General features: G+C 50.8%; 1 protein-coding gene across 4 annotated transcripts in view; it reads left to right on the forward strand.

The window, feature by feature from the left end:
- ADORA1 (adenosine A1 receptor) overlaps nt 1-25,725 on the forward strand; it is a 78,009-nt gene extending 52,284 nt beyond the window's left edge. For all 4 annotated transcript variants that reach the window (XM_034767579.1, XM_034767578.1, XM_034767580.1 and 1 more), the window contains one exon: nt 24,743-25,725. In XM_034767579.1, coding sequence (XP_034623470.1) covers nt 24,743-25,436 — 694 coding nt within the window. In that variant the 3' untranslated portion in view covers nt 25,437-25,725. The remainder of the gene's footprint in view (nt 1-24,742) is intronic.
- Nucleotides 25,726-27,840: the final 2,115 nt, after the last annotated feature.

Consider the following 27,840-nt stretch of genomic DNA (forward strand, 5'->3'; position numbering starts at 1 on the left):
GGGGGGGGTCCGGCGGCGCTCGGGGGGGTTCTGGCGGCACTCGGCGCAGGGGGGGGACAGGCTCCAGTGCTCGGCAGGGGGGCAGCGCGGTGCTCGGCAGGGGGGCTGGGCGCGGCGCTTTTTTTTGCTGCTTGGGGCAGCAAAAAAGCTAGAGCCAGCCCTGGCTGTGCAAGGGGCCGCTGCCTGCTTTCCTCTCTCCTCGGCGTGGTGGCGGCAGTGGGAATGCTTCCACAGCGGCAGGGGTTGAGAATGGGCAGCCCTGTGTCTCCCACGGTGCCTCTTCTCCATCACTAGCTGGACACCTCTGTGGCCCTCCCACTCTTCCTCCTGCTTCTCCCCACATGTTCCCTTCCCACAGTCCAGAAGCAGCAGTGGGAGGAGCAGCCCTTGCAGATTTAGGACTGGTCTACACGGGGAAATGCCCTGGCATTACTCTTGCAGGATAACTAGACGGCTATAGTTATACTTGTCTTGCTCCACCAGGGTCACTCTTATTCCCACGGGGGAGTTATACTGGTATATCTATAGCTGTATAATTATACCCATAGTAATGCTGTGACATTTCTACCTGTAGACCAGTCCTGCTTCCACTCTTCTTCTGCCTGCAGCCCTGGCAGCCCCGTGAGCATCACAGGGAAATGTGTAGGGAAGCAGCTACATCTCGGAGGAAAACCGGCACCTGTAGGTCAAGTCTGTCCATTGTTCCTGGTGCAGGCCTCATTGCCAGCATCATCGGTAGGCTGATGGCTTACAATGAATGACACAATGTTCATTCCATCGCCAGCATCCATTGCGCTCACCTTGAGGTCTAAGATTCTTCTCTCCGTTATCGAGAGCAATTCCCCTGCAGTCCGTGGATTTACACTGGGGTAACTCAGAGCACCCTGGTCTCACCCCTGGCCTCTAGTATTTCCTGGGCACAGAACTACATTTCCCCTTATTATACAATTGGTTGCTGAAAGTGAGTGGTTGGATTGGCTGATGAGTCATGCCCGTGTCATCATCTACCAGCTAATCATTACGTGAGAGACAAGGAGCTCCTATATATTGGTGTGACTATTATGACCTGGCTAGCAAGACAAAGTTACTGTATAATGTGGGTGTGTGATTAGAATGTCCTCTATCAATGTATGCATTTGACTTTATAGGGGAAGAGCAAACAGGAAAGCCACACAACCGGTTTAGATAAGGACATGCCAGCACACACTTGAAAGACAGTGGGGCAAGTTAGTGTCAAGGATCCTGTATCTTATCTTCAACAAGCTGCAAGTGTTGCCAAGGCTGGGAGCTTGGAGATCAAAAGAGCACCCCAGGGTTAAACCAGCTGTTGTCAGGAGTGGAAAGGGGTCAGGGGTCAGCTGCTGGCTAAGGAGATAGGCTGACACAGAGGGAGGCACTGCAGCAGGAGCGTGTGGGTCTGATCAGTAATACTTTGCGGGAAGAAGGCTGTTTGGTCCCTGCTAGCCACTGGCACTGCTCCTGGAGAAGGGAATAGAACTGCAGGTTCTGAGCCCAGGTCAGCCCTGTGGAGGTAATTATGGTGAGCACCAGGGGACTGCCACCCCAGCCAGTCTGAGGTGGAAGAATCGTGAGTCCACTCCCGAGACACCTGAGAATGGAGGTGCTCTTGATGAGAGCAGGCGGGGGTCGGAGGGGCAGGTCACCCAGCAACTGTGACGGGAATGTTCAGGTTGGAGTTTACTGGACCTCTCACCAGCGTTAAACCTAGAAAATTCAGCCATACCATTCGCAAACGTTCACAATAATGAGTAGCCCTCCCAAAAAATGGTAAGATTGACTTAAAAGTCAGGAGAGTATAAAAATAATAAATGTTGGGTTCTTTTTCTTCACTTTCTGGGTCCTGAATCATTAGGAGTCACACTTTCCAGCTCTTCTCCACAACCGGGAGAGCTGGGAACTTTCTTTCTTAAAGGAAAGCTGAGATTCTTCTCTAATCGAGTGATGCCAGGAGATGAGGCTTCAAGAAAAGTGCAATATATCATGGGACTCGTGATAAAGCCATGAGAGCTGGCAACACTGGGATGTTTCTAGTTCCAGATTCTGGTGTCAGGTGGTAATGACAGAATCTCAGTTTTCAGTTAAAAAAATTATGTTTTTAGCCTTCATGGCCGTGAAGAAAAGCTTGAGTCGAGTGAGATCATAGGAGAGTCACCTTCCCCAATTCATTGTTAGTACAGATTTTAAAGAAAGCATCCCGTGTCCGGATTTAATCTAGGAAGGGGTGGCCAATCATCACAATATTGGTCTGTAGTCTCAAAAGTGTAAGTAAAATGTACTGTTCTTTACCAAAACAGCAGATGTTCAGTTGTGAGGATGGAAATGGCTTTTATCTCGATATTTTCTTTTGTCTTGTAATGCACAAGGGCTTGGTGAGAAAAATCAGTGTAGCCAACTATTGCTAGTCTCATGATATTTGGTGTTTTACTTAAAGCCCCAGCTCCTGGAGTCATGCTATTATGTGAGAACCTTAGCTTTCATTTTAAAGAAAGCAAGTTTCTAACCCTTGTGGTTGCAGAGAATAGCTTGAAAATGTGACCAGGGTGGGACCCAAAGGCTCAGTAACCAGAAAACAAACAAACAAACAAAAACCCAACTTTTATTTTTCACTGTCTTAAGATTTTTAAGCTAATTGCATTGTTTCATGGCTCAGCTATTATTTGTGAATGCTCTGGGTTGGCAATATGGTGAAATTGTCCCTTGCCAAGATCTCGTGGTCTCTGGGCAGAAAAAGCCAGTGCAGCACCCTGAAAATCCAGGGAATAAAGGCTGCAGCGTGGAGTGCTCTGACCCAGGCAGGCGTTCACTAATGGACGGGTTCAGCACAGAGGCCAAGAATAGAATGGGCCATAAAGACTGAGCTATCTCTGAGGAATCCCCCAGATCAGGGTTGATGCCTGCTGGCAGGGCCATATGTGTGGGTAGCTTCCCCTACTGCTGCCCTGTAGATAAATGGATTATGTATAACACCAGGGATATCAATCCGAGACCTATCACCTGCCTTAAATCCATGACACGGTGTTTTAAAACTGAAGTTTATGGTCAGATGCAAACATGCAGTGTATGCATTTATGCAAATTAGATCACTAAAAGATTTGCATAGAACAATAACATAGCAGTGACAAGGTGTCTCTAGCTTTTTCCCCAGAGGTCTCTTTGGAAGCCATGCAGCGACGTCTGCCTGAGTCTGGACAGAGCCTGACATGACAGATCAAACCTGGGGCTTTAGGGACCTCCTGCTGATGCCACGCTAGCAGTTGGCTTTGGTAGACGGGGCCACTGCTGCCTCCTAGCATGGCTTTGCTTGAGTGGATGGGTTCAACAAAAGCTCTTTGAACCAGGGACCATCGTTTTGCTGTGTGTTGTACATAGCCTATCACCACAGAGTCGTGGTCCATGACAGTGGCTCCTAGGAGCTGCAGGACTAAAAAAAAATAATTAGTAGTAATAATAATAATAATTTTGATTGGAAACAGGCTGTTTGAAAAGCACACGGCACTTTTCTGACGCCAGCCATACATTTCTGGCCTTCTGGATTTCGTTTGCACCGTCCACATTATTAAATAACAACATTATATCGCTGAGATAACGTTCCCATTCTGTTTGGAGCCGCGCCTCACAGCACCCGAGCGCTGCGTGTCGGAGACAGGAAGCCCAGCCCTCATGAGGTATCATTGCTCATAACTTGAGAGTTTATTTTAAACCCATTGGGAACAGAGTGAATGCGACAAATCAAAGCGGGTCAGTCAGTGGGTAAAACATTCACAGAGGATGAGGATCAACTTTATGTACATTAAATCACTGTTTTTACTGCTTGGCTGAAGGACACTTCATGAAATATGTGAGAATGTGCACATACCACACACTGATCACTGGTGACTTCCACTTCTTTGCCTTCTTTGGACAACATCCATTACATCCTGTGCAGTGCCATATAGTACGAAAGACGCAGAAGGGGTGAGAGGTTGCCATGCACGCCACACATTTTACATAGCGATCCCACCTACTCCTTACTTCCCACATCCCAGTGGTTATTTCCTAAAGGCCTCGGTAATTTGCAGCATTTCTTCTTTGTTCTCTGTTTTCGCTGGCTGGTTCTGTTCAGTTGTCGTAGGGAGTAGGAAGTTGTCTGTGGTGGATCTGGTGCTAATGTTACTTTGCTGTACTACTGAATGAGGGCAGGGCACCTAGCAGGGGATCTGTAGCTTCCTGGAAGTCTGTGGCTTGCTTCTGGAGGATGGAATGTGGACCTTTCTTCATAAATTCCTACATTAAAGCCAGAAGAATCCTTCAGATCGTCTAATTTGACTTCCTATATATAGAGCCCTACCAAATTCATAGTCCATTTTGGTCAATTTCACAGGATTTTTAAAAGAGTAAATTTCATGATTTCAGCTACTTAAATCTGAAATTTCCCGTTATTGTAATTGTAGGGGTCCTGACCCAAAAAGGACTTGTGGGGGGGGGGTTGGAAGATTATTGTAGGGGGGTTGCAGTACTGCTTCCCTTACTTCTGCGCTGCTGCTGGCAGCTGCGCTGCCTTCAGAGTTGGCCAGCTGGAGAGCGGCAGCTGCTGGCCGGGAGCCCAGCTCTGAAGGCAGAGCCACTGCCAGCAGCAGCGAAGAAGTAAGGATGGCATGGCATGGTATTGCCACCCTTACTTCTGCACTGCTGCCTGCAGAGCTGTCAGCAGCCACCATTGTCTGCAGCCACAGTTCTCCAGCCACCCAGCTCAGAAGGCCAATACAAAAGAGAGGCACTCCATCCGCTATTGGGATGGCAAGTCCGGGTCTTTAGCAGGAATTCGGCGGCGGGTCCCTCAGTCTCTCTCTTTCTCTTTGAGCTGCCACTGAAGTGCCGCTGAAGAGGAAGAGAGGGAGTGAAGGACCCACCGCCGAACTGTCACCGAAGAATGGAGCGGCGCGATTGAGCTGCTGCCGAAGTGCTGCCGATCGGCTTTTTTTTTTTTTTGCCGCTTGGGGCGGCAGAAGACCTGGAGCCGGCCCTGGCTCTCTGGCTGCCCAGCTCTGAAGGCAGCACAGAAGTAAGGGTGGCAATACCATGATCAACCCCTAAAATAACCTCGTTACGCCCCTGCAACTCCCTTTTGGGTCAGGACCCCCAATTTGAGAAACGCTGGTCTGCCCCGTGAAATCCGTATAGTAGAGGGTAAAAACACACAAAAGACCAGATTTCACAGGGGGAGACCAGATTTCATGGTCCATGACACATTTTTCATGGCTATGAATTTGGTAGGGCCCTACCTATATAACACCGGCCGTCCTACACTGAGCCTAATATCAACTCTCAATTAACACGCCCCAATCAGGGTATTGTTGTGACTATTTCTAAGGTCCTGGGGAACAGCAGTGTCCGAAGAGAGGGCTCTTCAGTTTAGCAGGCAAAGGTATAACAAGTTCCAATGGCTGGACTGGGTTAGACAAGAAATAAGACGCAGTTTTTAAAGTGAGGATAATTAACCATTGAACCAACTTGCCAAGGGCTGAGGTGGATTTGCCATCGCTGGGACATTTTAAATCAAGACTGGGTGTTTTTCTAGAAGATCTGCTCTAGTTCCAACAGGAATTAACTCAGGGCAGGTCTCTGGCCTGTGCCATGCAGGAGGTCCGGCCAGTGGGCCCTTCTGGCCTTGGAATCTATGAAGGTTCTGGGCTAAATGTGTCTTCTACTTAACATGCATTAGAGCTGGCCTGAGCCTGCAGTCACAGTGCTTGTGAACACTTGTTCAGCGTCCAAACAGGTGTGCAGTCTAACTGTGCCAATATCCCTTGTTAGACATCTGAGCTTTTGTTTGCATAGAGTGGTCCCCGATTTGTATTCACTACTCATTCATTGTCCTAACGGATTAAACAACCTCAGTTAACCAGTCAGGGAGCAGTGCCAACTCTGTATGATTCCAGTGACTCTCTCTAAAGGGAGGCCAGGCGTTGTAAAACACCCTCCAGATCTCTAGCTGGGCACCTTTTTACCACGCAAGTGTCTTCACCTACAGTCCCAGCAAGGAGTGGAAACCAGGCCAAGCCAGGCCATGGCGGTAGCTAGTCTGGAGTAGCCAGTTGAGCCTGGGCCCTGTCACGCTGCAAGTTGAGTGTGCCCAACTGACAACATGACCTGGCCCCAGAATTTTTTCCCAGACAGTTCTGACCCATTTCTCCCCAGTCCCTGCACTGAGGCTGTGTCAGTGGAATTGGAGTCAGAGGGCCCGTGTTCCCTGGAGGGACTGTGACTGGGGGAGTGGGGACACCAGATGCACAGGGAACCGGGTGAGTTAGACTGGAAGCAGCTCAGCCACACGGACAGAACAGTGCACAGGGTTAATGGAGTCACACTGGTTCAGCTTCACCTGCAGGCAGCCTTGCTCTTTGCACATGAAACGCTCTGTGCTGTGATAACGCTGGGAGCAGCGTTCTCATCCCCTTCCTCTTCAAGCCTTAGGCGAAGTGACGGAGCAAGTGTAGAACAAAGCGAATTCATGCTGATGGCTCCCTGTTTGTTGTCGCTCTCATTTATCCATCGGGGGAGATCTGTTGGCCTCGCGTGCTGGGATTCACCTTGATTTGCTCGTCCTTGCTCTGCTTGGTCTGGCTTTGAATCAATGCCGTATGTCCATGCGTGGCAGCCATGCAAAGACAGCCAGGAGAACTTGCTAACATCCACAGCAAGCTCTGCTTTGGTGACAGGCCTGTACAGGGAGTCAGAATCCCTGTCATGGTCCCTGTGACTCTCCGAGCCCAGAGCTGGGCAGGTGTGGGTGTGTGAGGAACAGGGAGAAGGCCGGGCAGGTTCCTCTCCATCCATGCTATGAGGGCATTGTGTGTCCTAATTCCCAGGGCTTTCCACTCTGAGCCATACAGGGGATGGGGAAATAGGCGTTCTGTATTAAGGACCCTAATACATGGTTCAGTGCTGACTTGAAAGCAGGAGCACTGCCAGCTTTTCTGCCGCCCTAGGTGGCAGAAGGTCCTGCCCCAAAATGCTGCCCCCCACAGAGGCGGCGGAAGGTCCCGCCACCGAAATACCGCCGCGATCGCCACCCCCCAAATTGTAGCGCCCTAGGTGACCGCCTAGGTCGCCTAATGGGTTGCGCCGGCCCTGCTTGAAAGCATCTGCCTGGAGACTGAAGATCCTAGAGCAGGTGCAGTTGAGCCTCCCTGGACAGCTGAGCCTGGGTCAACCCCGCCCTGAGCCATGCGTCATTTACATCCGTGAAATGCACCCAAATCAGAACAGAAAGGTGTGTACCACTCTGGACACATCTACGCTACGGCAGCCTCACATACATTGTCAGAACACCGGACATTACTTCCAGAAGCAGCGTGGGCCGGCCCTCGCCGGCGTGACTTCTCATGCGCAGTGCGTGTGAGGTCACGCCCCACAAGGGATGCCATTTTGAGGAGTGCACTGCCTCACCCCTGCTGGCGTGACCTCGCACGCACAGTGCGTGTGACGACATGCTGCTGGAGGGGGCACCATCTTTAAGGGCGCACTGCCCAGCCCCCAGCAGCATGACCTCACACGCATGGTGCTTTCCAGGTCGTGCCAGGGGAGAAAGAGCGGCGCACTATTGAAAATGGTGTCTCCTGTCTAACACTGGACAAAAGCACATCTGGTTTTGTCCCAGTACCAGATGTGGGAGAAACTACATCTCCAGCTCGAAGTGTAAACATACCCTGTCAATAACACACAAGGTGCAAAGCTGGTGAAAAGTCAGACCCCTGCAGCCTGAAAGCTGGAGCAGTTTGGGCATGTACCGTAAATATTGTAGGAATGGCCTCTTGGGTGGGATATGAGTTCGGAAGTATCCTGTTTTCCCTGGAATTTGTGCAGATTTTGGTAGAACTATTGGGTATAATGGGATATACATGGCAATCAGCACCAAAGAATTCCTGACCTGGTTCCCCTGGGCTGCCTTTTGTGCAGGACCCAACTCCAGTAGCTTGCTCTGAGCATTACGGCTGGCTTGGGCCCCACAGGCGAGATAGGTGGGGGAACACCTCGTTAGAGAAGCCAGCTGGGATTCAATTAGGCTGGGACTACGCACAGATATTGTACCAGTGTCTGGGTAGGCGGGGGGAGTGACACTGTTACAACCCCTAGTGCTGGCTAGTGTAAATTTGATCATCCTGTATGGGAATCATCTACACTGGTGTCTGCTTTTATACCCAGATAACTTCATCCGCCCCAGGGAAGCTGCCCAGCTTTCATTGTACAGGTATAATTAAAGGGATATAACTTCTATGTGTAGGCAAGATGCTTTTGAAAATGTTAGCCACTATGCCATCCTAATTTACCCTTACTGGGCGCTTTCTGCAAAACTGTCATTTTCTTGCTGGCCTTTGTTGCCTGCTCTCACTACAGTAGGACAGCTTCACTTACCCATTTATTCTTCAGGCGACTTGGCCCATTTGCCTTCATAAATTCTCTCCCTCTCACCCCTGCCTTTTCCTCCTCCCCCCCTGGGCATAGTCATTTCCATACAGGTGTCCCGAAGGGTCATTCTCCTGCTTTAATTATCAGGCCTACACAAATGCAGCTGTCACATTTGCATTTTGCTTTCCCTGGACCCGGTTTCTCCCCGTCGCTTTGACAAGGCTGGAAGCACAGAACCGGTCACGTTTCTGCTGATTTTTTATTTTTTGCCGCCGTTTGTTGTTTATCCAATGTTTAGTGCTTTTCCAACAAGGATGCTAGTCAGATCTGACTCTACTCATTGAGCCGCTAAGAAAACACACAAACAGCGAGTTGACAAGCTGAAAGGGCACTGTGGACAGGAAAAGGAAGGACTGGTCAATTTCTGCAATGTGGATTTTTTTCTCTTGTATTCCTCTTCATCGCTGTCGCTAGGACATTTCCATCAAAACTGGCAATCAGTGACTTCTGGGGTCATGAACACTGCTGCCAGCAGAGCTACCAGTAAACATCTGAGTGTCTTTATTAATATAACACGCTGTACTCCTGGCCCTGGACACACACCGGACTTGTATTGGTTTTGCTAGAATCGGTTTAAAAAACAATTTAGTTAAACCAGAGTAAACCCAGGGTGGGGACACAAAATCCTGGTTTCCAGTGGCCTTCAATTAGTTCAGCTTGTGTCTGTAAAGCCAATGCAACATCCGTGGGCAGTGCAGGACTAGGAAGCAGGATGTTGCTTGGTGTAAGCAGGGCCGCCCGGGGGAGGAGGGGCAAGTGGGGCAATGTACCCCAGGCCCCTGGCCCCAGAAGGGCCCCCACGAGAATCTAGTATTCTATAATATTGCAACTTTTTTTATGGAAGGGGCCCCCAAAATTGCTTTGCCCCCAGGTCCCCTGAATCCTCTGGGCGGCCCTGGATGTAAGGGTTTACACTGCAGGGAAAAGTGTGATAGCAGCACGTGTACAGTTGGCGGCTTGTGTACAGAGGGCAGGCTGCTAGCAATTTGCTGTGTTCGCGATTCATATTTAGTAGCAACCACAGAGCATTCTTCTCCACTGGCCGCCCCTGCGTGTGTAGATGTGCTTGAGCCAGCTTTAATCTGGCTAGTTTGCACCAGGAGCAGGGAAGTTATGCCAATCTGGATTAGCCACTTGAGCACATGCCCAGAGATCCTGAAAGCCAGCAGCATTGTTCCCCTATGTGTAGACAAGGCCCGAGAGCATTTCTCTCTGGGGATCTGTGCGGCAGAGATGGGGTTAAGGTAAGAGAAAGGTTTTTTTTTAGGAAGTTTTTGGAAAGTGTAGGGGACAACTTCCTGGTGCAAGTGCTGGAGGAACCAACTAGGGGCAGAGCTCTTCTAGACCTGCTGCTCACAAACTGGGAAGAATTAGTAGGGGAAGCAAAAGTGGATGGGAACCTGGGAGGCAGTGACCATGAGATGGTCGAGTTCAGGATCCTGACACAAGGAAAAAAGGAGAGCAGCAGAATACGGACCCTGGACTTCAGAAAAGCAGACTTTGACTCCCTCAGGGAACTGATGGGCAGGATCCCCTGGGAGAATAACATGAAGGGCAAAGGGGTCCAGGAGAGCTGGCTGTATTTTAAAGAATCCTTATTGAGGTTGCAGGAAAAAAACATCCCAATGTGTAGAAAGAATAGTAAATATGGCAGGCGACCAGCTTGGCTTATCAGTGAAATCCTTGCTGATCTTAAACGCAAAAAAAAAGCTTACAAGAAGTGGAAGATTGGACAAATGACCAGGGAGGAGTATAAAAATATTGCTCAGACATGCAGGAGTTAAATCAGGAAGGCCAAATCACACTTGGAGTTGCAGCTAGCAAGAGATGTTAAGAGTAACAAGAAGGGTTTCTTCAGATATGTTAGCAACAAGAAGAAAGTCAAGGGAAGTGTGGGCCCCTTACTGAATGAGGCAACCTAGTGACAGAGGATGTGGAAAAAGCAAATGTACTCAATGCTTTTTTTGCCTCTGTCTTCACAAACAAGGTCAGCTCCCAGACTGCTGCACTGAGCAGCACAATATGGGGAGAAGGTGACCAGCCCTCTGTGGAGAAAGAAGTGGTTCGGCACTATTTAGAAAAACTGGACGAGCACAAGTCCATCGGGCTGGATGCGTTGCATCCGAGGGTGCTAAAGGAGTTGGCGGATGTGATTGCAGAGCCATTGGCCATTGTCTTTGAAAACTCATGGCAATCGGGGGAGGTCCCAGATGACTGGGAAAAGGCTAATGTAGTGCCCATCTTTAAAAAAGGGAAGAAGGAGGATCCGGGGAACTACAAGCCAGTCAGCCGCACTTCAATCCCTGGAAAAATCATGGAGCAGGTCCTCAAGGAATCAATTCTGAAGCACTTCGAGGAGAGGAAAGTGATCAGGAACAGTCAGCATGGATTCACCAAGGGCAAGTCATGCCTGACTAACCTAATTGCCTTCTATGAGGAGATAACTGGGATTGTGGATGAGGGGAAAGCAGTGGATGTGTTATTCCTTGACTTTAGCAAAGCTTTTGATACGGTCTCCCACAGTATTCTTGCCAGCAAGTTAAAGAAGTATGGGCTGGATGAATGGACTACAAGGTGGATAGAAAGCTGGCTAGATCGTCGGGCTCAATGGGTAGTGATCAATGGCTCCATGTCTAGTTGGCAGCCGGTTTCAAGCTGAGTGCCCCAAGGGTCTGTCCTGGGGCTGGTTTTGTTCAATATCTTCTTTAATGATCTGGAGGCTGGCGTGGACTGTACCCTCAGCAAGTTTGCAGATGACACTAAACTGGGAGAAGTGGTAGATATGCTGGAGGGTAGGGATAGGATACAGAGGGACCTAGACAAATTAGAGGATTGGGCCAAAAGAAACCTGATGAGGTTCAGCAAGGACAAGTGCAGAGTCCTGCACTTAGGACGCAAGAATCCCATGCACGGCTACAGACTAGGGACCGAATGGCTAGGAAGCAGTTCTGCAGAAAAGGGCCTAGGGGTTACAGTGGATGAGAAGCTGGATATGAGTTGACAGTGTGCCCTTGTTGCCAAGAAAGCTAACGGCATTTTGGACTGTATAAGTAGGGGCATTACCAGCAGATCGAGGGACATGATCATTCCCCTCTATTCAACATTGGTGAGGCCTCATCTGGAGTACTGTGTCCAGTTTTGGGCCCCACACTACAAGAAGGATGTGGAAAAATTGGAAAGAGTCCAGAAGATGGCAACAAAAATGATTAGGGGGCTGGAGCACATGACTTATGAGGAGAGGCTGAGGGAACTGGGATTATTTAGTCTACAGAAGAGAAGAATGAGGGGGGATTTGATAGCTGCTTTCAACTACCTGAAAGGGAGTTCCAAAGAGGATGGATCTAGACTGTTCTCAGTGGTACCTGATGACAGAACAAGGAATAATGGTCTCAAGTTGCAGTGGGGGAGGTTTAGGTTGGATATTAGGAAAAACTTTTTCACTAGAAGGGTGGTGAAGCACTGGAATGGGTTACCTAAGGAGGTGGTGGAATCGCCATCCTTAGAGGTTTTTAAGGTCCGGCTTGACAAAGCTCTGGCTGGGATGATTTAGTTGAGGTTGGTCCTGCTTTGAGCAGGGGGTTGGACTAGATGACCTCCTGAGGTCCCTTCCAACCCTGATATTCTATGATTCTATGGAAGTGGGTGAGCCCTTTTCCCCCTCGACTGCTCTAGCTTGTATCAGGTAGCAAGATGGTCCCTGGACAGCCCACGAATCAAGGAGCTGCAAAGGGACTGGAAGCCACCTCTGCTGCAGCCCCCTGAGCTGCTCGGATACTGGCCGGGGTCAGGGCCTGTGGTTTCAGGTTGCTTTTGCTAATGCTCAAATGCCTGAATAAAGAGCTGAAAGGAAAGCTTTTGTGTTTAAGATTAAATAGCCAGGAGCCTCTCCATATCCAACAGAGTGGGGACGCTCAGGCTGACCTTCCTGGCACTGCTAGAGCCTTATCTCTACTAGTAAGTTGCACTGAGTTAACTCTACTGGTATAGCTAAAGCAGTACCACTGCCCACATCCACACCCTAGTGTGGGCTCACTTACAGCAGTATAAAGAAGCTTTATGCTGGTACAGCAGTTGTGCATAGGAAGGGCATATGTGTACCGGGATAAGGCACTGGTGTAACTGCATCCACAATGGAGCTGGTCCTGGTATGACAAGACTGGTAAATAAAATTACATCCTGACCGACAGAGTTCTTCCCGCTGAACTTTGAAGTGTAGGCCAGGCCTAAGGTTTAAAAAAAGGCAGGAGAAGAAACATTGTATGTGCATGTGCAGAGCCCTTTCCTGTCCTCGTCATCCACTGTGATGAAACAAACAAGGACACTGACCCAAGCGGTGTTTAAATAACTTGCCCGTGGTCACGCAAGGAGTCTGAGGCTGAGCCTTAAATAGAAGCCTGCTGTTCCAACTCCTGGCCAGGTGCTTTAACCACAAGTCGCCCTTTCATAGCTCTCTCAGGCATGATGGAGTTCTAGTCACAACAGTATCTAGAATGGCCCTGTCAGGGTTCCCCACACACACTCTGAACTCTGGGGTACAGATGTGGGGACCCGCATGAAAGACCCCCTATGCTTATATTCTGCCAGCTTTGGTTAAAAACTTCCCCAAGGCACAAATTCCTTTCCTTGTCCTTGGATGGTATTGCTGCCACCACCAAGTGATTTACACAAAAATTCAGGGAAGGGTCACTTGGAATCCCTATTCCCCCAAAATATCCCCCCAAGCCTCTTCACCCCCTTTCCTGGGGAGGTTTGAGAATAATATACCAACTAATTGCCTTAGCAATGTGAGTACAGAGCAGATCCTTTATCTTCAGGACATTAAAGTCAATCGGGTTTTTAAAAGAAGAACTTTATTATAAAGAAAAAAGTTAAAGAATCACACCTGCAAAATCAGGATGGAAGGTAACTTTTCAGGGTAATAAAAAGATTTTAAATACAGAGGACTCCCCTCTGGATTCAGCCTCACAGTTACAAAAACAGGAATAAAACTACCTCTTAGCATAGGGAAAATTCACAAGTCAAAACGAAAGATCACTTAATGCATTTCCTTGCCCTATTTACAATTTCTGCAATTTAGATGGATCATTCCTGGTATATTTTTAGGAGATGTTGTACCTGCTTGGTCTCTCCCTCCATCCGGAGAGGGAACAAAGAGAGCCACAAACAAATCCTCCTTCCCCAGATTTGGAAGTATCTTCTTTCCGCATTGGTCCTTCTGCTCAGGTGCCAGCTAGGTTATTTGAGCTTTTTAACCCCTTACAGGTAAAGCGATTCAGTACAGCTGCCAAAGAGGGATTTTATGCTACTCTTTTCTCTATATTTATGACAGGCCCTGTTTATTCATAGCCCTTATAACCAGCTATTTGGAGTTGCTGGGAATGCATCTAATTCAGAGGCATATGTTTTGCTTTGGAGCAGAGAAGCAGTGGCAGCCTGGGGGCTCCTGCATGTCGGTGCATTGGGTGGGTCCTGGATAGCACCGAAGTTTCCTGGCAGGTGGAGGCTGACGGGAGATGGTGGAGAATAGCAGCTTCCATCTAACCCCATCGCTTTTCTATCGCAGGTTGCATAGGAAGGTCAGTGCACGTTAGTGGCCCAACAGAAAGACTCCCATTACCTTCAACGGGCTTTGGATCAGGCTTTGAAAAAAAAGGCACTGTAGCATTTACACAAAAGAAACGACACCTCTCATTGTATCTGTGGATGTTTCTGCTTCACCGTGGTGCTGACCTGACTGCTTGGGAGCTATCCACTTAGTTGTGTTACTCCCACTGCCAGTTGCGTCCCTGAGCCCCGCTCATCACCCTGGCGCCTCACTTACATTGTCCAGGTTCACCCTGAGAGGAAGGACCTGAGCCATTTCTGGGAGTTTCCATTCCACAGGTGAGACAGGAGGATTTAGAATCAAAAGCTGCAGAGGGGCCCAGCAGGATGAGTGTGGATGGACATCCCATGCCTACGGACAGGAGGAGACCACCCACCAGAGCAACAGGTGCTGTCTCCATACCATCCCCTGACCTGAAGCTTGACAGAGATTCAGGATACTGGCAGTTAGCACTGCACACTGTTTGCTAGATTTTCTGTAAGCTTGCTTAGAAGAGGGAGTGTAGACCCCGGGTAATTTGCAAAGTCTAAGGCAAAGCTTCCGCATGCTGTAGCGTAGGTGGTAGATTCCACTCATGGGAGATGTTGACGGTTCTTTAGAAGCAGGGTCCCAGCTGTTCTCTGTTTTCCATACCACCCAGACATGCCTGGGGTCAGCGTCACAGCTGGTGGCCCGGGTTGCCATCAGTACATCCAGGACTCATTGCGTGACTGGGATGAATGCTTCGGAGGAGGGTGCTGTGCATCTGGTCTTGCTCTCAGTGGCCCATGCAGCTGTCCCCGATGTAACAGATCTTCTCTACAAAGTGAGAAGACAGCAGGAGGTGCTGGACTCTGTGGCTGAGTTTATGCAGAGTTCTGTGGGTTGTGTTTTTGCAGACTGTCTGGTGGAGAAGTTGGAACTCTTCCCACCTTCTTGGCAATGGTGTCAGTTCGGAGACATTCTTTGTGTCTGAGACTCTCTGTACCAGACTGTCTTGTCCATCAGTCAAGCTCAAGTTCTCTTCTTTCCCATGTTTTCTGCCATAGGTCTGTAAGGGTGACTCCCGGGTTATAGAGCCCTTTCTGTGTCTGATCCGCAGGGGCTGGGAGTCTGGTACAGTCCCACTTGGTGAGGTAGCCTCTGGAGCTCAAGCTGTAGCAGCTCGTGCTTTTAGCTCTGGAGGTCCCTGGCTGCTAGCCCTGATGAGGGCTCTCATGTAGGGGGTTTCAGCCAGGGTCTGAACAGTTGCTGCTCTCAGACATTTGAAATGAGCATCCTTGGCCCAGAACCCTCTGGCGGTGTGTGCTGTGTACTCCTCTGTGCCTAATCCAGAGGGTGCGAGTCTGTTACAGCTCTAAGCTAGAGAGCTGACTCATCAACTGTGGAGATCCCTGAATCAATCCCTGGGGCTAGCCAAGATGGCAGCCGTCACATGAGCTCTCTGGGGCAGGAGCTGTGGTTTCTGGAGTTACAGAGTTTAAGGCCAGAAGGAACCAGCAGATCATCCAGCCTGCCCTCTCGTGTATCACAGGACCAGGGCCGGCTCCAGGCACCAGATGAGAAAGCACGTGCCGGGGCGGCACATTGTAAGGGGCAGCATTCCGGCCAATCTTGGGGCGGCCAGCCCAGCCCTGAAGGGGCACGGACCCCGACCCAGGGGGGCAGGAACTAGTGATCCCCGCCGCTCACCGTGCCACCGGGCTCCCCACGACGCACCACTCCCCGCCACCTGCACCGGCCTCCGCCTCCCGCACCGCTCTGAGCCTGGCCCCGCTGCTGCCTTTAAAGGAGCGGCTGAGCCAGCACCTCTTGCAGCCCCTGGGGGCTCTGCCTGCTCGGCCGGGAGAGGCACCCCAAGGCTGGAGGGGAGAGCCCCTCTTGCCCGGCTGCAAGCAGGCTGCAGCGCCTGGCTGCCCATGGGCGGAGGGAGTGGGTGGGTGCCGCCCTTCACCCCCTTGCGAACTGCCAAGCCGCTGAGCCGCCTTGACCGCCCTCCACACGCTCCCTGCGGCTGCCTTTTTTTTTTTTTTTTTTTTTTTTTTGCCTGGGGCGGCAAAAAAGGTAGAACCGGCCCTGCACAGGACACCAACCCCACCCAGCACCCACATACTAAACCACACAACTGAAATGAAACCAAAGTCTTACAGCCCACAGGAGACTAGACTATTGTGGGCCACAGGCAGAGAAAAGGAGGGTCTGATGTGCACCAGTGCTCAAGGCCCCCACAACGTCAAAGAAATGATTACGTGAGAGAGACCCATATAATCCTGGCAAGTGACCTGCCCCACATGCTGCAGATAGGGTTGCCAGGCATTTGTTTTTTTACTAGAAGTCCAGTCAGCGGTGCAGTGGGGCTAAGGCAGGCTCCCTGCCTGGCTCCACACAACTGCCGGAAGCGGCCGGCATGTCCCTGCAGTGCAGAGGCGATCAGGGAAGCTCCACGCACTGCCCAAGAGCCGGCTCCGCAGCTCCCATTGGCCGAGAACCATGGACAATGGAAGCTGCGGGGGCAGTGCCAGCGGGCGCAGGCAGCACGCACTGCACAGAGCTGCCTGGCTGTTCCTGTGCCTAGGAGCCAGACATGCTGGCCGCTTCCTGGAGCCGCATGGAGCCAGGGCAGGCAGGGAACCTGTCTTAGCCCCATTGCACCGCCGACTGGGAACCACCTGAGGTAAGCGCTGCCCAGCCAGAGCCCACACCCTGCACCCCCTCCCACACCCCACACCCACCTGAGCCCCCACCCGCACCCAAACTCCCTCCCAGAGCCTGCACCTCAACCCCCTGCCCCAGCCCTGAGCCCTCTCCCAGAGCCCGCACCCACACCCCCTCCCGCACCCCAATCACCTACTCCAGCCCTGAGCCCTCTCCTGCACCCCCAACCCCTCATCCCTGTCCCCCCAGAGCCTGCACCCCCTCCCATACACCAACCCCCTGTCCCAGCCCTGAGCCTGCTCCCACACCCCTCGGCTCCAGCCCAGAACCCCCTCCTGCACCCCAAACCCCTCATCCCCAGCCCCACCGCAGAGCTTGAACCCCCAACTGGAGCCCTCACTCCCTCCTGCACCCCAACCCCCTGTCTCAACCCAGTGAAGGGGGGATGGAGTGAGTGGAGGCGGGGCCTCAGGGAGGGGGCAGGGCAAAGGGGCTTGGTTTTGTGTGATTGAAAGTTGGCAACCCTAGCTGTGGAGGAAGGCAAAAAAACCCAGAGCCCCGGCCAATCTGACCTGGGAGGAAATTTCTTGCCAACCCCACATCTGGCGATCAGTTAGACCCGGGGCATGTAAGCAAGAAACAGCCAGCCAAGCACCTGAGAGAGCGACCGCTCAGTGCCACCACAGAGCCCTGGCCCTCCTCGTCCTATGTCCCATCTCCAGCTGGGGCCATCCCGGATGCTTCAGAGAAAGGAGATTTAAAAAAACGAAAACAGAACGCATTGCGGGGGGACATCCCTTTCTGACCCTGTGAGTGGCTGGTTGAAACCTTGAAGCGTGAGCTTTTAGGAACATAAGACATAGCCCTGGGCCCAGGGCTCACTTCCAGTGTATGTGGACTGCACCCAGTAACCCTTTTGGGGGCTGCCACCATAGAAGTAAAAGAACAGTGATAAATTAACAAGTTTATATTATGACTCCCTCTGGTGATAAGTGATTATCTCTAGTCAGTGAGCAAGCAGCTGGGAATAAGTATCCAACTTCAGCCTCATAAATGTTTATCTTTTTTACAAAGTGTCCTTTAAACGCTTCCTGGAGAAACATCTGAGGTTTCACAATTCTTCATAGCGCTCATCCTCCATGTCTCTGTGCAGCGGCCTCCAGGAGTCTGCAAGATCTGAAGCACAGATAGGCAAAGGAAAAAGGAACAGAAACCTAAACCGCCAGAGATCAAAGCCTTTTTGTCAGGGGAGGTTCCGTGAGATCAGCAGCCATTCTGGCTTTTATTTCTGCGTAATCATAACTCAGATAAGCCGCATTTCAGTTGTACTTTCCCGTTCCCACTCACTTTGTCCAGCTTCATGTGATTAGCTGAGCCCTGTTTTCTTTAGAGAACTTTTCACTGATTTATTTCCGTGGGGATCTTATTGGACTAAGATGTACCATTGTAAGAATTACTTTATTTGAGTCCAGCGCATCTGCTAGGGCTACTTGGAAAATTATAGCTATTTTCTACAAACAAAAAATCCAAAGAAACCAAAAATGTTTGTTTCATGTGAAAATTTTCTCTGAAATTTTTCATTTTTTGTCAAAACAAAATGGAAACATTTCATTTTGATTTGAATCTAAATTAATAATTTGGGGGGGAGGGGAAGTTTTGAGGGTATTTCCCCCCATCTCTCCCTCCCCCTCCTTTTTCCACTGGAAAAGGATGGGAAGGGCCCAAAACCTGAAAATATTTTGTTTCAAATTAAACCCAAATAAAACTGAAAAATTCCAAACGACCTGGACATTTTGTGTAAAAACATTTGTACTGCTCGAAAAACATTTTTTGTAAGAAATAAAACCCTTTCGGATGAAGAAACATGTCTTCCGGCTCCATTCGTGGTTTGCCCTGGAGAATGGAATCATTATGGATAATACATGAGTACAAATTTCTCTAATGTCAACAGGGCCACGCTCAGCCATCGACTCCAACTCGCAATAAGAGGCGGCTGCTGGAAATGGAATCAGGCTAAGCTTTAAAGCAGACGTTGTTTTGAAAAAATACTGTAATTGTAACTTGAGTGTTGTGCTGTTCAGTGTGAAGCTCCCCTATCATGGTGATAGGTGGAGCTGAGAACCAAGAGAGAAGAAAAACCCATTAGCACAATGATGAGATACTGAAGGGGGATGTAATAAAAGTGTAAATTCATAGAGTTGAAGGCCAGAAGGGACCATTACATCAGCTAGTCTTGCTTCCTGCATAACACAGGTCATTAAATTTCACCCAGTTATCTCTGTATTGAGCCCAATAACGTGTGTTTGGCTAAAGTCTCTCTTCCAGAAAGGCTCCAGTCTGGGTCTGAAGACATCAAGAGATGGAGAATCTGCCACTTCCCTGGGGAGTTTGTTCCAAGGATCAGTCATCCTCACAGTTAAACATTTGTCCCTGATTTCTAATTTGAATCAGTCTGGTTTTAACTCCCAGTCGTCTCTCCTTATTCTGCCGTTCTCCACTTCTAACCATGAGGCATAACAATAACAAATGTATTTGCTATTAATGTGATTTTTCGAGCACCTGAACAAGTGCCGGGTACCACATAAACCCACAGTCCTGCCCTGAGGACGACTAATTTCAGGATGACATAAATGAAGATAAAAACAGTCCTGGAGATGGATGGAGGACAGAGGAGGATGAAGGTCCATTCACACCCCGATGGTCCCTCACGTCTCATGGGCTCCGTGGCTGGAGTTGAGTGTTGGGTGGGATTTCAATGAGATGAGGGAGTGGCATGGAGATGGAAGAAGCATGAGGAAGAAGACGAAAGGGGTACCCAGGGGGGCATTGGCAGAGCAGAGAGGGCTTGAGGGGATGACATAAAAGGGGATGACATCTATCTATCTGTCAGAGTTTTATGCTGTTGCCCATCACAATAGGAGCTGGGCACCTTCCATGTAAAATAGTCAAGTCCCTAGTGGACTTTCTGGAATCTCTGACGCTTCTCTGTTTTCAGGGACAATCCTTGGGGTAGGATGTTTGGTTCTGATTTGGTTAGGTGTTATTAATTCCACTATTTAACTTTGTTTGTTTATCTGGATAAGTCAGGGGTTCGGTAGATGGCACTACCTGGGTGGGGTGTATCGTTCTTATGGTGGAAATAAACTTTACCGACCCCAGCCTAAGGCATTAGTGTCTCCCAAGTGAGTTCACACTAGTGCTATTCTAAGTCTTGTCCTACCCTTTTCCCAGTGTCGCTGACTCCTCCTGCCTCTTCTTGCATGCTCTTTGGGAGGCGTGTGCACCATTATCCATGGTGCAATGTGTCATTCTCAGGCACAAAGCAATAATGTAACAAAGGGGAGGGAAGCGCGCACACACACCTATGCACAGGCACGCGCATGCCTATGCATGTGCGCACATAGACACAGAAACACGCAAACGCACACACGCACATTCTGATCCCATCTCTGACATAGGCCACTGCCGACTTTTTTGTATTCCCACCCACAGGCTGTGGAGAGGAGCTGTCTGAGGGTCCCTGAGCCTGGGGTCTGTTCTCCCCCAGTGCAATTTAGGGAGGGGAGTGCTCTATGGCTTGTGAAACCCATACAGTACCGGGAACTGAATTGTGGGCACATGCAGAGACAGGGGAGCAGGCAGGATGGCGGGTGATGTGCAGATGAGTGGCCGTTACAAATGCCCAAGATGGATCAGACGGGTTGTGTGGAGGGCTGATGGGGGCTTTAGGGCAGGATGTATGTGGGTGGGGGGGTTTGGAGGTAGGATTGTGGGAGGGTTGGGCGGTTACACTCTGTGTGTGTGATCAGGGGAGATGGTGTGCAAGGGACCTGTGTGAGTCGGGAGGAGGTGCAGGCAGGAGAAGGTGTATGGTGGGGCGTCTCCCTGGGACATAGGTAGTGGGTGTGGCGGGATCTTTGTGTTGGTGGGGATGGAGAGGCTGGGAATGATCTAGGTGTGTCAACAGGTAGGGAGGGTGCTGAGGGTGTCGCCAATGGGATGTGGGATGCGGAGGGGGTGGGTTTAACAAGCTGGGCATGACGTGGCTGGGCCATGTGGGGAAGTGGGGGTGTGGGCACTGGGAGGGTGTAGTGGAGTACAGGGGGGACCATGGGGCTAGGTGTTATTTGTGTTAGCATAGCCCGTAGGAACCCCCTGTCATGGCCAGCCCCCATTGTGCCAGGCGCTGTACAAACACGGAACAAAATAACAGCCCCCGCCCCAAGGAGCTTCCGATCTAAGTAGAAGACAAGACCCCAAGTGGATACAGACAGACAGGGGAGCACAAGGAATGGGGCTTGGTGGCATGGGGGTGAGATGGGGGGGGCGTCTGTGCGTGCAGCTAGGGTGCATGCTGTGTGAACCGTTACACAGGGTAGCCTAGGGGGATTGAGGCCCATCACTTCTGGGCAGCACTAGCTTACACACACCCCGGAGCTTTGCAAGGTGATTATCATTTCCTGCCGTCTAAAGTGCTCTGGTGCAGGGTGGGGAAGGTATCCAGCAAAGGCAGGTTCCCTGCAGCTCCCCCCGTCCCAACACCCTCCCTCCTCTGGGATACCATGCCAGCCAGATGGCCACTGGTTAGTGGAAAGCAGGAGCGACACAGCCAGAGCTCCCTTCCGTAGACACACTCTCCGCTGGGGTTCAAATACACAAGCTGTAAATATCTAGGCTCTCAACAGGAGATGGCAGAGATGCTATCTGAGCAGCTGCCTGGCTGCTGTCCCGGGTCCGAGCCCAGAAAGGGCTCCTCACCAGGGGCCTCTGGGCACTGGAGACACATTCATCAGACGGAGACAGCACCAATTCCTGCTGTAAAATACAGTATGCGGAGGCGGTCAATGCATCGTGCCCTCTGCCCACCCCACCCCCCTGCTCTCCGCACTGGCCCGGCTCCCCAGCTACCTCCAGCCCCGCCCCCCAAGCCCCACAGCAGATTAAAGGAGCCCCAATCTCTGAGCTATCCCCCTCGCCAGAGATTCAGCCCCTCCTCACCATTCCCTCCCCGCAAAGTGACGCTGGTCTGAGGGGCCTGCACCAGGGATTGGTACGGAGCCCACTCTGCTCCCACTCAAATCAACAGGACCCTGCGCACTCCACTCCCAGAAAATCCACTGTCTAGCGCTGAGAAATGGGAGCTGCAGCCCGTTGGATGGGGGGTTCCCAGTGGCTCGCTCCTAGCCCGGCGAGGGCCGGAGAGAATAGGCTGCATGTGGGCATGGCTGTAGGTAGGTGCTTGTGAGAGGGGTTGAAACCAGTCAGTTATAATTCCCCTTTCCCCTGAGCTTGGCACCACCGGACTCAGGGTGGCAAGGGCACTGGCCTTCCCAGGCAGAGGGATACAAGAAATAGTCCCAATGGCAGTATTTAGACATCTGTAAAATATGTGGTATATACAGGGCATGTCCTACCCTACTCCCCCTGAGGGGCTCCCCATCCCAGCCCCCTGCCTGGCTCCCTGGAGGAGCTCTCTATCCCAGCTTCACTGCCCCTCCAGTCCACAGCCCTTCCAGGGGCTCCCCATCCCCCGGAGTTCTCTCTAGCCCTGGAGGCTCCTGCCCCCCCATCGCTCTGAGTGAGGAATATCCCCCTTTTCCCTGCTCTGTCCAAATTCACAGGACCACTCCAAGTAGAGAGCGATGCCGCCCAAGCTCCCTTGTGCTTGCCACCAGCCAGCCCTTCCTTGTCCCCTCTGCTCCCCGGGGCCCCTGCCTCGCTGTTCAAGCCACATGGCGCCTTTCTCCTGAGTCACCCGCTGCTTCCCAGAGGCTGCTCCCTTCCCGGAGTATAAATCACCGACTCAGAACACGGGCTCAGCTCACAAAGGGAACAGCGAGCAATTCTCAGGCCCGCCATCCTTCCCGTGGGAGCCAGCCTGCCCCTCTGGTTGATGGGAATCATTTCCCAGACAAGAGGTGCTTAGCAGGGGAAACAAATGGGGATTGACTGCAGCAAACCCTTCTCCGATGGTAGATACACCAGAGCGCGCTTATGGTTACTGAATAATTTATGCTCAGTGCTCTAATGAGATTAGCAGCCTTTCCTTCCGCACCTTCCATCCTCACGCTGCTCTGGTGGGCCTTGACACACTCCATTAGGCTCACTCCACCCTCTGACATCCTGCGTATTAGGACAGCAAAAGCCCAGAGAGCTGACGTTCAAGGTGACCTGCAATGGGGAAAGATTGGGTTTGAGCCCTTACTTGGCTTTGTCGTGTATAAACCCCCCTGAAGTGACGGGGTGGTACAATTCCTTTCGGTTTGGTTTTTGCATCCGAGCTACTGGGCTTGTCTCCCCAGTTTTTCTTTGAAGACTCTATGGAGACCTGGCAGGATTATGATACCACCAGCACCACAGAAGTAAAACCTGAGCAATGGGTGAGGGAGGGAGGTTTAGTCAGACTGAGCTACGTTCTAGTTTGTTGGTGTTCACACCTATGCAATTGAAATGCCCAACAAACAGTAGGTAGAAAGGCATTCTTGGTTAAAGTTTCAACACCTCCATCCCTTCAGTTAAGCACTGTTAAAACTTTTGCTCCTCGCCTCCACACCCTCCTGGGAGATCTTCTGCAAAAGCAGGGAAGCCAAGGCCTGCTATTCTGATGCTAAAACTATTGTTAGGGGGGTGAAATAAAACCTTCCAGGCTTTATTGATTGGTCATGATGATACTTTGAAAAGGGGAATAACCCCAGAATGTTTTCCTGTGGCAGGTGGGTGCGTTGGAGAGCTGAACAAACAGAGGTGCTGGGAGCTGCATCGTGCAGAGCACCACCTAAGCCTAGACAATGCTCTGTCTCTCCTGCCCCTCAGCCCAGGCCTAGAAGAAGAGGCAGGCGTGGTCCTGGGGAACTGACACATTAGGAAATGAAAAAGCCCTTGTCCAGAAGCTTCTCTTACTGGCAGCAGGGGGCGGATTGATTTCTCCTCCAGCCACCAGCTGGTACGGAAGGAAGCTTTTTGATGATTGCTGCCTCGGTGTCAGGACTCTTTTCTGTGGGGCTTCCCAGGTCACTCCACACCAGCTGAACACAGCCGTACGGAGTTGGAGAGCTCCCTTGGGCAGAGCCCCAGAAAGCCATAACGTCATTCTGCTGGGACACCCTGACTTTGCCATGTCAGCATCACCCGATATTTATGCCACACGGTGATGCAAAATAACAGACTGTTGTACTGTGGTTACAGTCCTGGCCCTTTAAAATCCCTCTTGACCTACAGCAAGGGGATAACTTTGTCACAGGATCTCAGGGCCCTGCCCTGCTCCTTGTGTGTCATTTACACCTGTGCAAAGTGAATGTGAAATGCTCCCACCGGTGGGAGTGGAGTGTTCTGCTTCCAGCCACTGCTAACTTGGCTGGGCTGCGAACAGGTAACTTAGAAGTGAATGGCCCATAGCAATTAGAATCATAGAATATCAGGGTTGGAAGGGACCTCAGGAGGTCATCTAGTCCAACCCCCTGCTCAAAGCAGGATCAATCCCCAGACAGATTTTTGCCCCAGATCCCTAAATGGCCCCCTCAAGGATTGAGCTCACAATCCTGGGTTTAGCAGGCCAATGCTCAAACCCCTGAGCTATCCCTCTGATCCCCACCCTCTTTGGGCTTAAAACTGCCTCTGGCCTCTGAGGTCAATGTAAAACTGCTGGAAGACCAGATTCAGTCCCCATCCCTCTCTCTGCCCCCACAAAGTCTCACCCCCTAGCGCAGGAGCTTTCTCCTCTGCAGCCTCTGACCAGCCTGCAAGTGCCTCTCTGCCTCTCCATTTCATCTCAGCTCCCCTCCCGGTGCACTCTCACCACCCTCCTCAGGTATTCACTGTATGGGTGGATGCTGAGGCCAGATTTTCCAAAGCGTTCAGTATCCCACATGCACCCATCATGGGCTCTTCTGCAGATTGGGCCACTTGTTTGGGTGACTCTGTGGGAGCTGATCTCTCAAAATCCCCTTTTGCTGTAGTGCATGGGGCTAAGAAGTGACCCACGCTGCGATTCCACCTATATCTAACGCCGCGTGGTGTTTTCTGTCTCCTCCACAGGTACAAGAGCGTAGTGACCCCCAGACGAGCAGCTGCGGCCATCGCTTGCTGCTGGATTGTTTCCCTGTTCGTGGGACTGACCCCCATGTTTGGCTGGAACAACCTGAACAAGATGAGGAGGACTCAGGAGGCGAACGCCAGCCACACGGCGTTCGTCATCGGGTGCAAGTTCGAGAATGTCATCAGCATGGAGTACATGGTCTATTTCAACTTCTTTGTCTGGGTGCTGCCTCCCTTGCTGCTGATGCTCATCATCTACCTGGAGGTCTTCAACCTGATCCGCAAGCAGCTCGACAAGAAGGTCTCCTCCAACTCATCGGATCCTCAGAAATATTATGGGAAAGAGCTGAAGATCGCCAAGTCCTTGGCATTGGTCCTCTTCCTGTTTGCACTGAGCTGGCTCCCGCTGCACACGCTTAACTGCATCACCTTGTTTTGCCCGTCCTGCCAGACTCCCAGCATCCTGACGTACATTGCTATTTTCCTGACTCACGGCAACTCGGCCATGAACCCCATCGTCTATGCCTTCCGGATCCAAAAATTCAGGACCACGTTCCTGCAAATCTGGCACCAGTACATCTGCTGTGAAACTGACAAGAACACTAACAACCTGGACAACACCGAGCTAGGCAACTGGCAGCTAGAGAGAGCCGTCCCAGATGTGCCGTACCTTGATTTACAAAAGTCCCTTTAATGTCCAAAGAGCAAACTTGTCTTCACCCCCTCCACATGCACACAATTGTAAATGACTAGTATGGGGAGGGGGCAGCAGTGACCCAGGAGACCTGAGATGGTCAGACCAAGCAGATGTTTACCTGAGCTAGCATAGGGCATTATTTATTCACAGCCATTGTACTGTTCTGATATTGTAGCCTGCACTGTTCTTTTTTTTTTTTAGGGCGAAGTGTATCTAGGTATTCAAGGGGAATTGTACAGACAAGGATGTGATTTATCTTTAACTCAAATAAAAAAGGAAGACAGCAGCTCTGCAGCATTATGGACGGGTTCTCGCTCCCAGGGTCTCACTGCGGTGCTCGTTCTTAGAACTGGGACAGCCAGAGGCTGCTCAAATCTAAAAGGATTATGAGACGAGAGAGGGGCACAGAGCGGGACAAGGGGGAAGTGGCTTCAAGTTGTAAATATCCCCATGTCCCTCTCTCCTACATCTCCCATAAGGATTCCTGTGATGCAGCCCCTCCCCTCATCAAGGGGGAGAGAGTGGTGCATCATGGGAGATGTAGTCCCACCAAGGAGTCCAGTCTGTAATAGAGAATGGGAGCATAAGGCATCCAAACTATTACTCCCATGAGGCACCGTGGCACCATATTGAACAGAAACATTTCAAAATTTGACCAAATTATTTTGCTGAAAAGTTAATTTTCTAAGGGGAAAAAACCCTTATTTTCCAACCAGATTTATGTAGACAACATGGGGGCTAAGTTGCCCAAGTCTAGCAGGTCAGGCATCCGGTATGAAGCCAGAGAGTCGTATTTTTGGAAAGGTTTGTCCCTGTCCAGTACCGGATGTGGCTCTGCCCCCGGCAGAATGACCTCATATGCACAGTGCATGCAAGGTCACAATGGTTCATGTCAGGTCATGGCGGCAGGGTATGCCCAGTATTCTGGGGATGTGTCAGAGGCCACCCTGTCCTGCCTGCACTAGTGGAGTTGGGACACCTGAAACTCCCAGTGCTGATGCTCAGCCGGGGACTCTGGGGACTCTGAGACAGGAGAGGATGAGCCCGTGGGGACTACAAATAGGTGGCCTCTCTGTCTACACTGAACCCACAACTTGCTTCCAGGCAGCCCTCAGATGTGGAGCCTAGCCCAGACCTTAACCGTGCTTCATAACCAGGCTAAGACAGGGCCTGACGAGACACAGGACTACTTTTAGCTGCAGCTTCTCTCGCTTGTGCCTTGGTCTGCGTGCTGAGCTGGAGGCCTTCCCGAGGTAAGCGAGGTTGGCTTCCTCAGGTTCGTAAGCCTGAGTTGGTTGCTCTGGAAGCTCTGGAGCCAGATGGCGCCTGTATGTAGATGCCGCAATGGTGTCAATACACAGCCAGTGCTGCCAGGTGAAGGACATAGCAGGCCATGATCTGTAGTCTGGCAGATATTCAAGCTGCCCTTTAGTGGCGCTGGCCAAAGCAGAAGCCATCTGCCCCCAGACTCCATTGTGGTAGGAGCTTGTATCATGGGGGGCTGCAGCCTCTTCACATGCTTTGAATGGTGAGTCACTGATCTGAGCTCTGAGCTCCCCATGAAAGTCTTACACCCGAGGGAGAGCATGCGCCCCAGAGCTGCAACATCCCCAGCCCCAGGAAGGCTTTTCGCCAACATGTAGCTCCCCACCACAGCGTGGGCACAGCCTGCTTTTCACTGTGACGGGCAGCTACATGTACGCTGCAGCTGGTGGTGTGTAAGGTAGACGTGGCCATTGTTGCTTGCGCCCAGCTTACTAGATGGTCCAGATTGTGCCGTATCAGAGACCTGCCCTTTATCACTTTATCTTGTGCAAACTTTATCACTCATTATTTGAAGTTTTCTTCCAGATCATTGGTAAAGATGTTAAATGGCGTAGGGTCAAGAACCGATTCCTGTGGGACCCCCGCTGGAAATAGACCCGCTCAGTGATGATTCCCTGCTCACAATTACATTTTGAGAGCTAGCTGTGAGTCAGTTTTTAATCCATTTAATATGTGCCATGTTGATTTTGTATTATTCTAGTTCCTTAATTGAAATTGCATTCAGTACCAAGTCAAATGCCTTACAGAAGTCTAACTATATTACATTAACACTATTACCTTTATCAGCAAACTTGTAATCTTATCCAAAAAAAAGATATGCAATTACTTTGACAGGCTCTGTTTTCCATAAGCCCGTGGTGATTGGTACTAATTATATTCCCCTCCTTTAGTTCTTTATTAATTGACTCCTGTATCAGCCGCCCCATTATCTTGCCCGGGATCGATGTCAGACTGACAGGCCTATAATTACCCAGGTTGCCCCATTTATACTTTTTCAATATTGGCACAGCACTAGCTTTCTTCCACTCCTCCGGAACTTCCCCAGAGTTCCAAGACAAGTTGAAAAAAATCAACA

Source organism: Trachemys scripta, chromosome 4 (assembly GCF_013100865.1).
Source record: "Trachemys scripta elegans isolate TJP31775 chromosome 4, CAS_Tse_1.0, whole genome shotgun sequence".
NCBI lineage: Eukaryota > Metazoa > Chordata > Testudines > Emydidae > Trachemys > Trachemys scripta.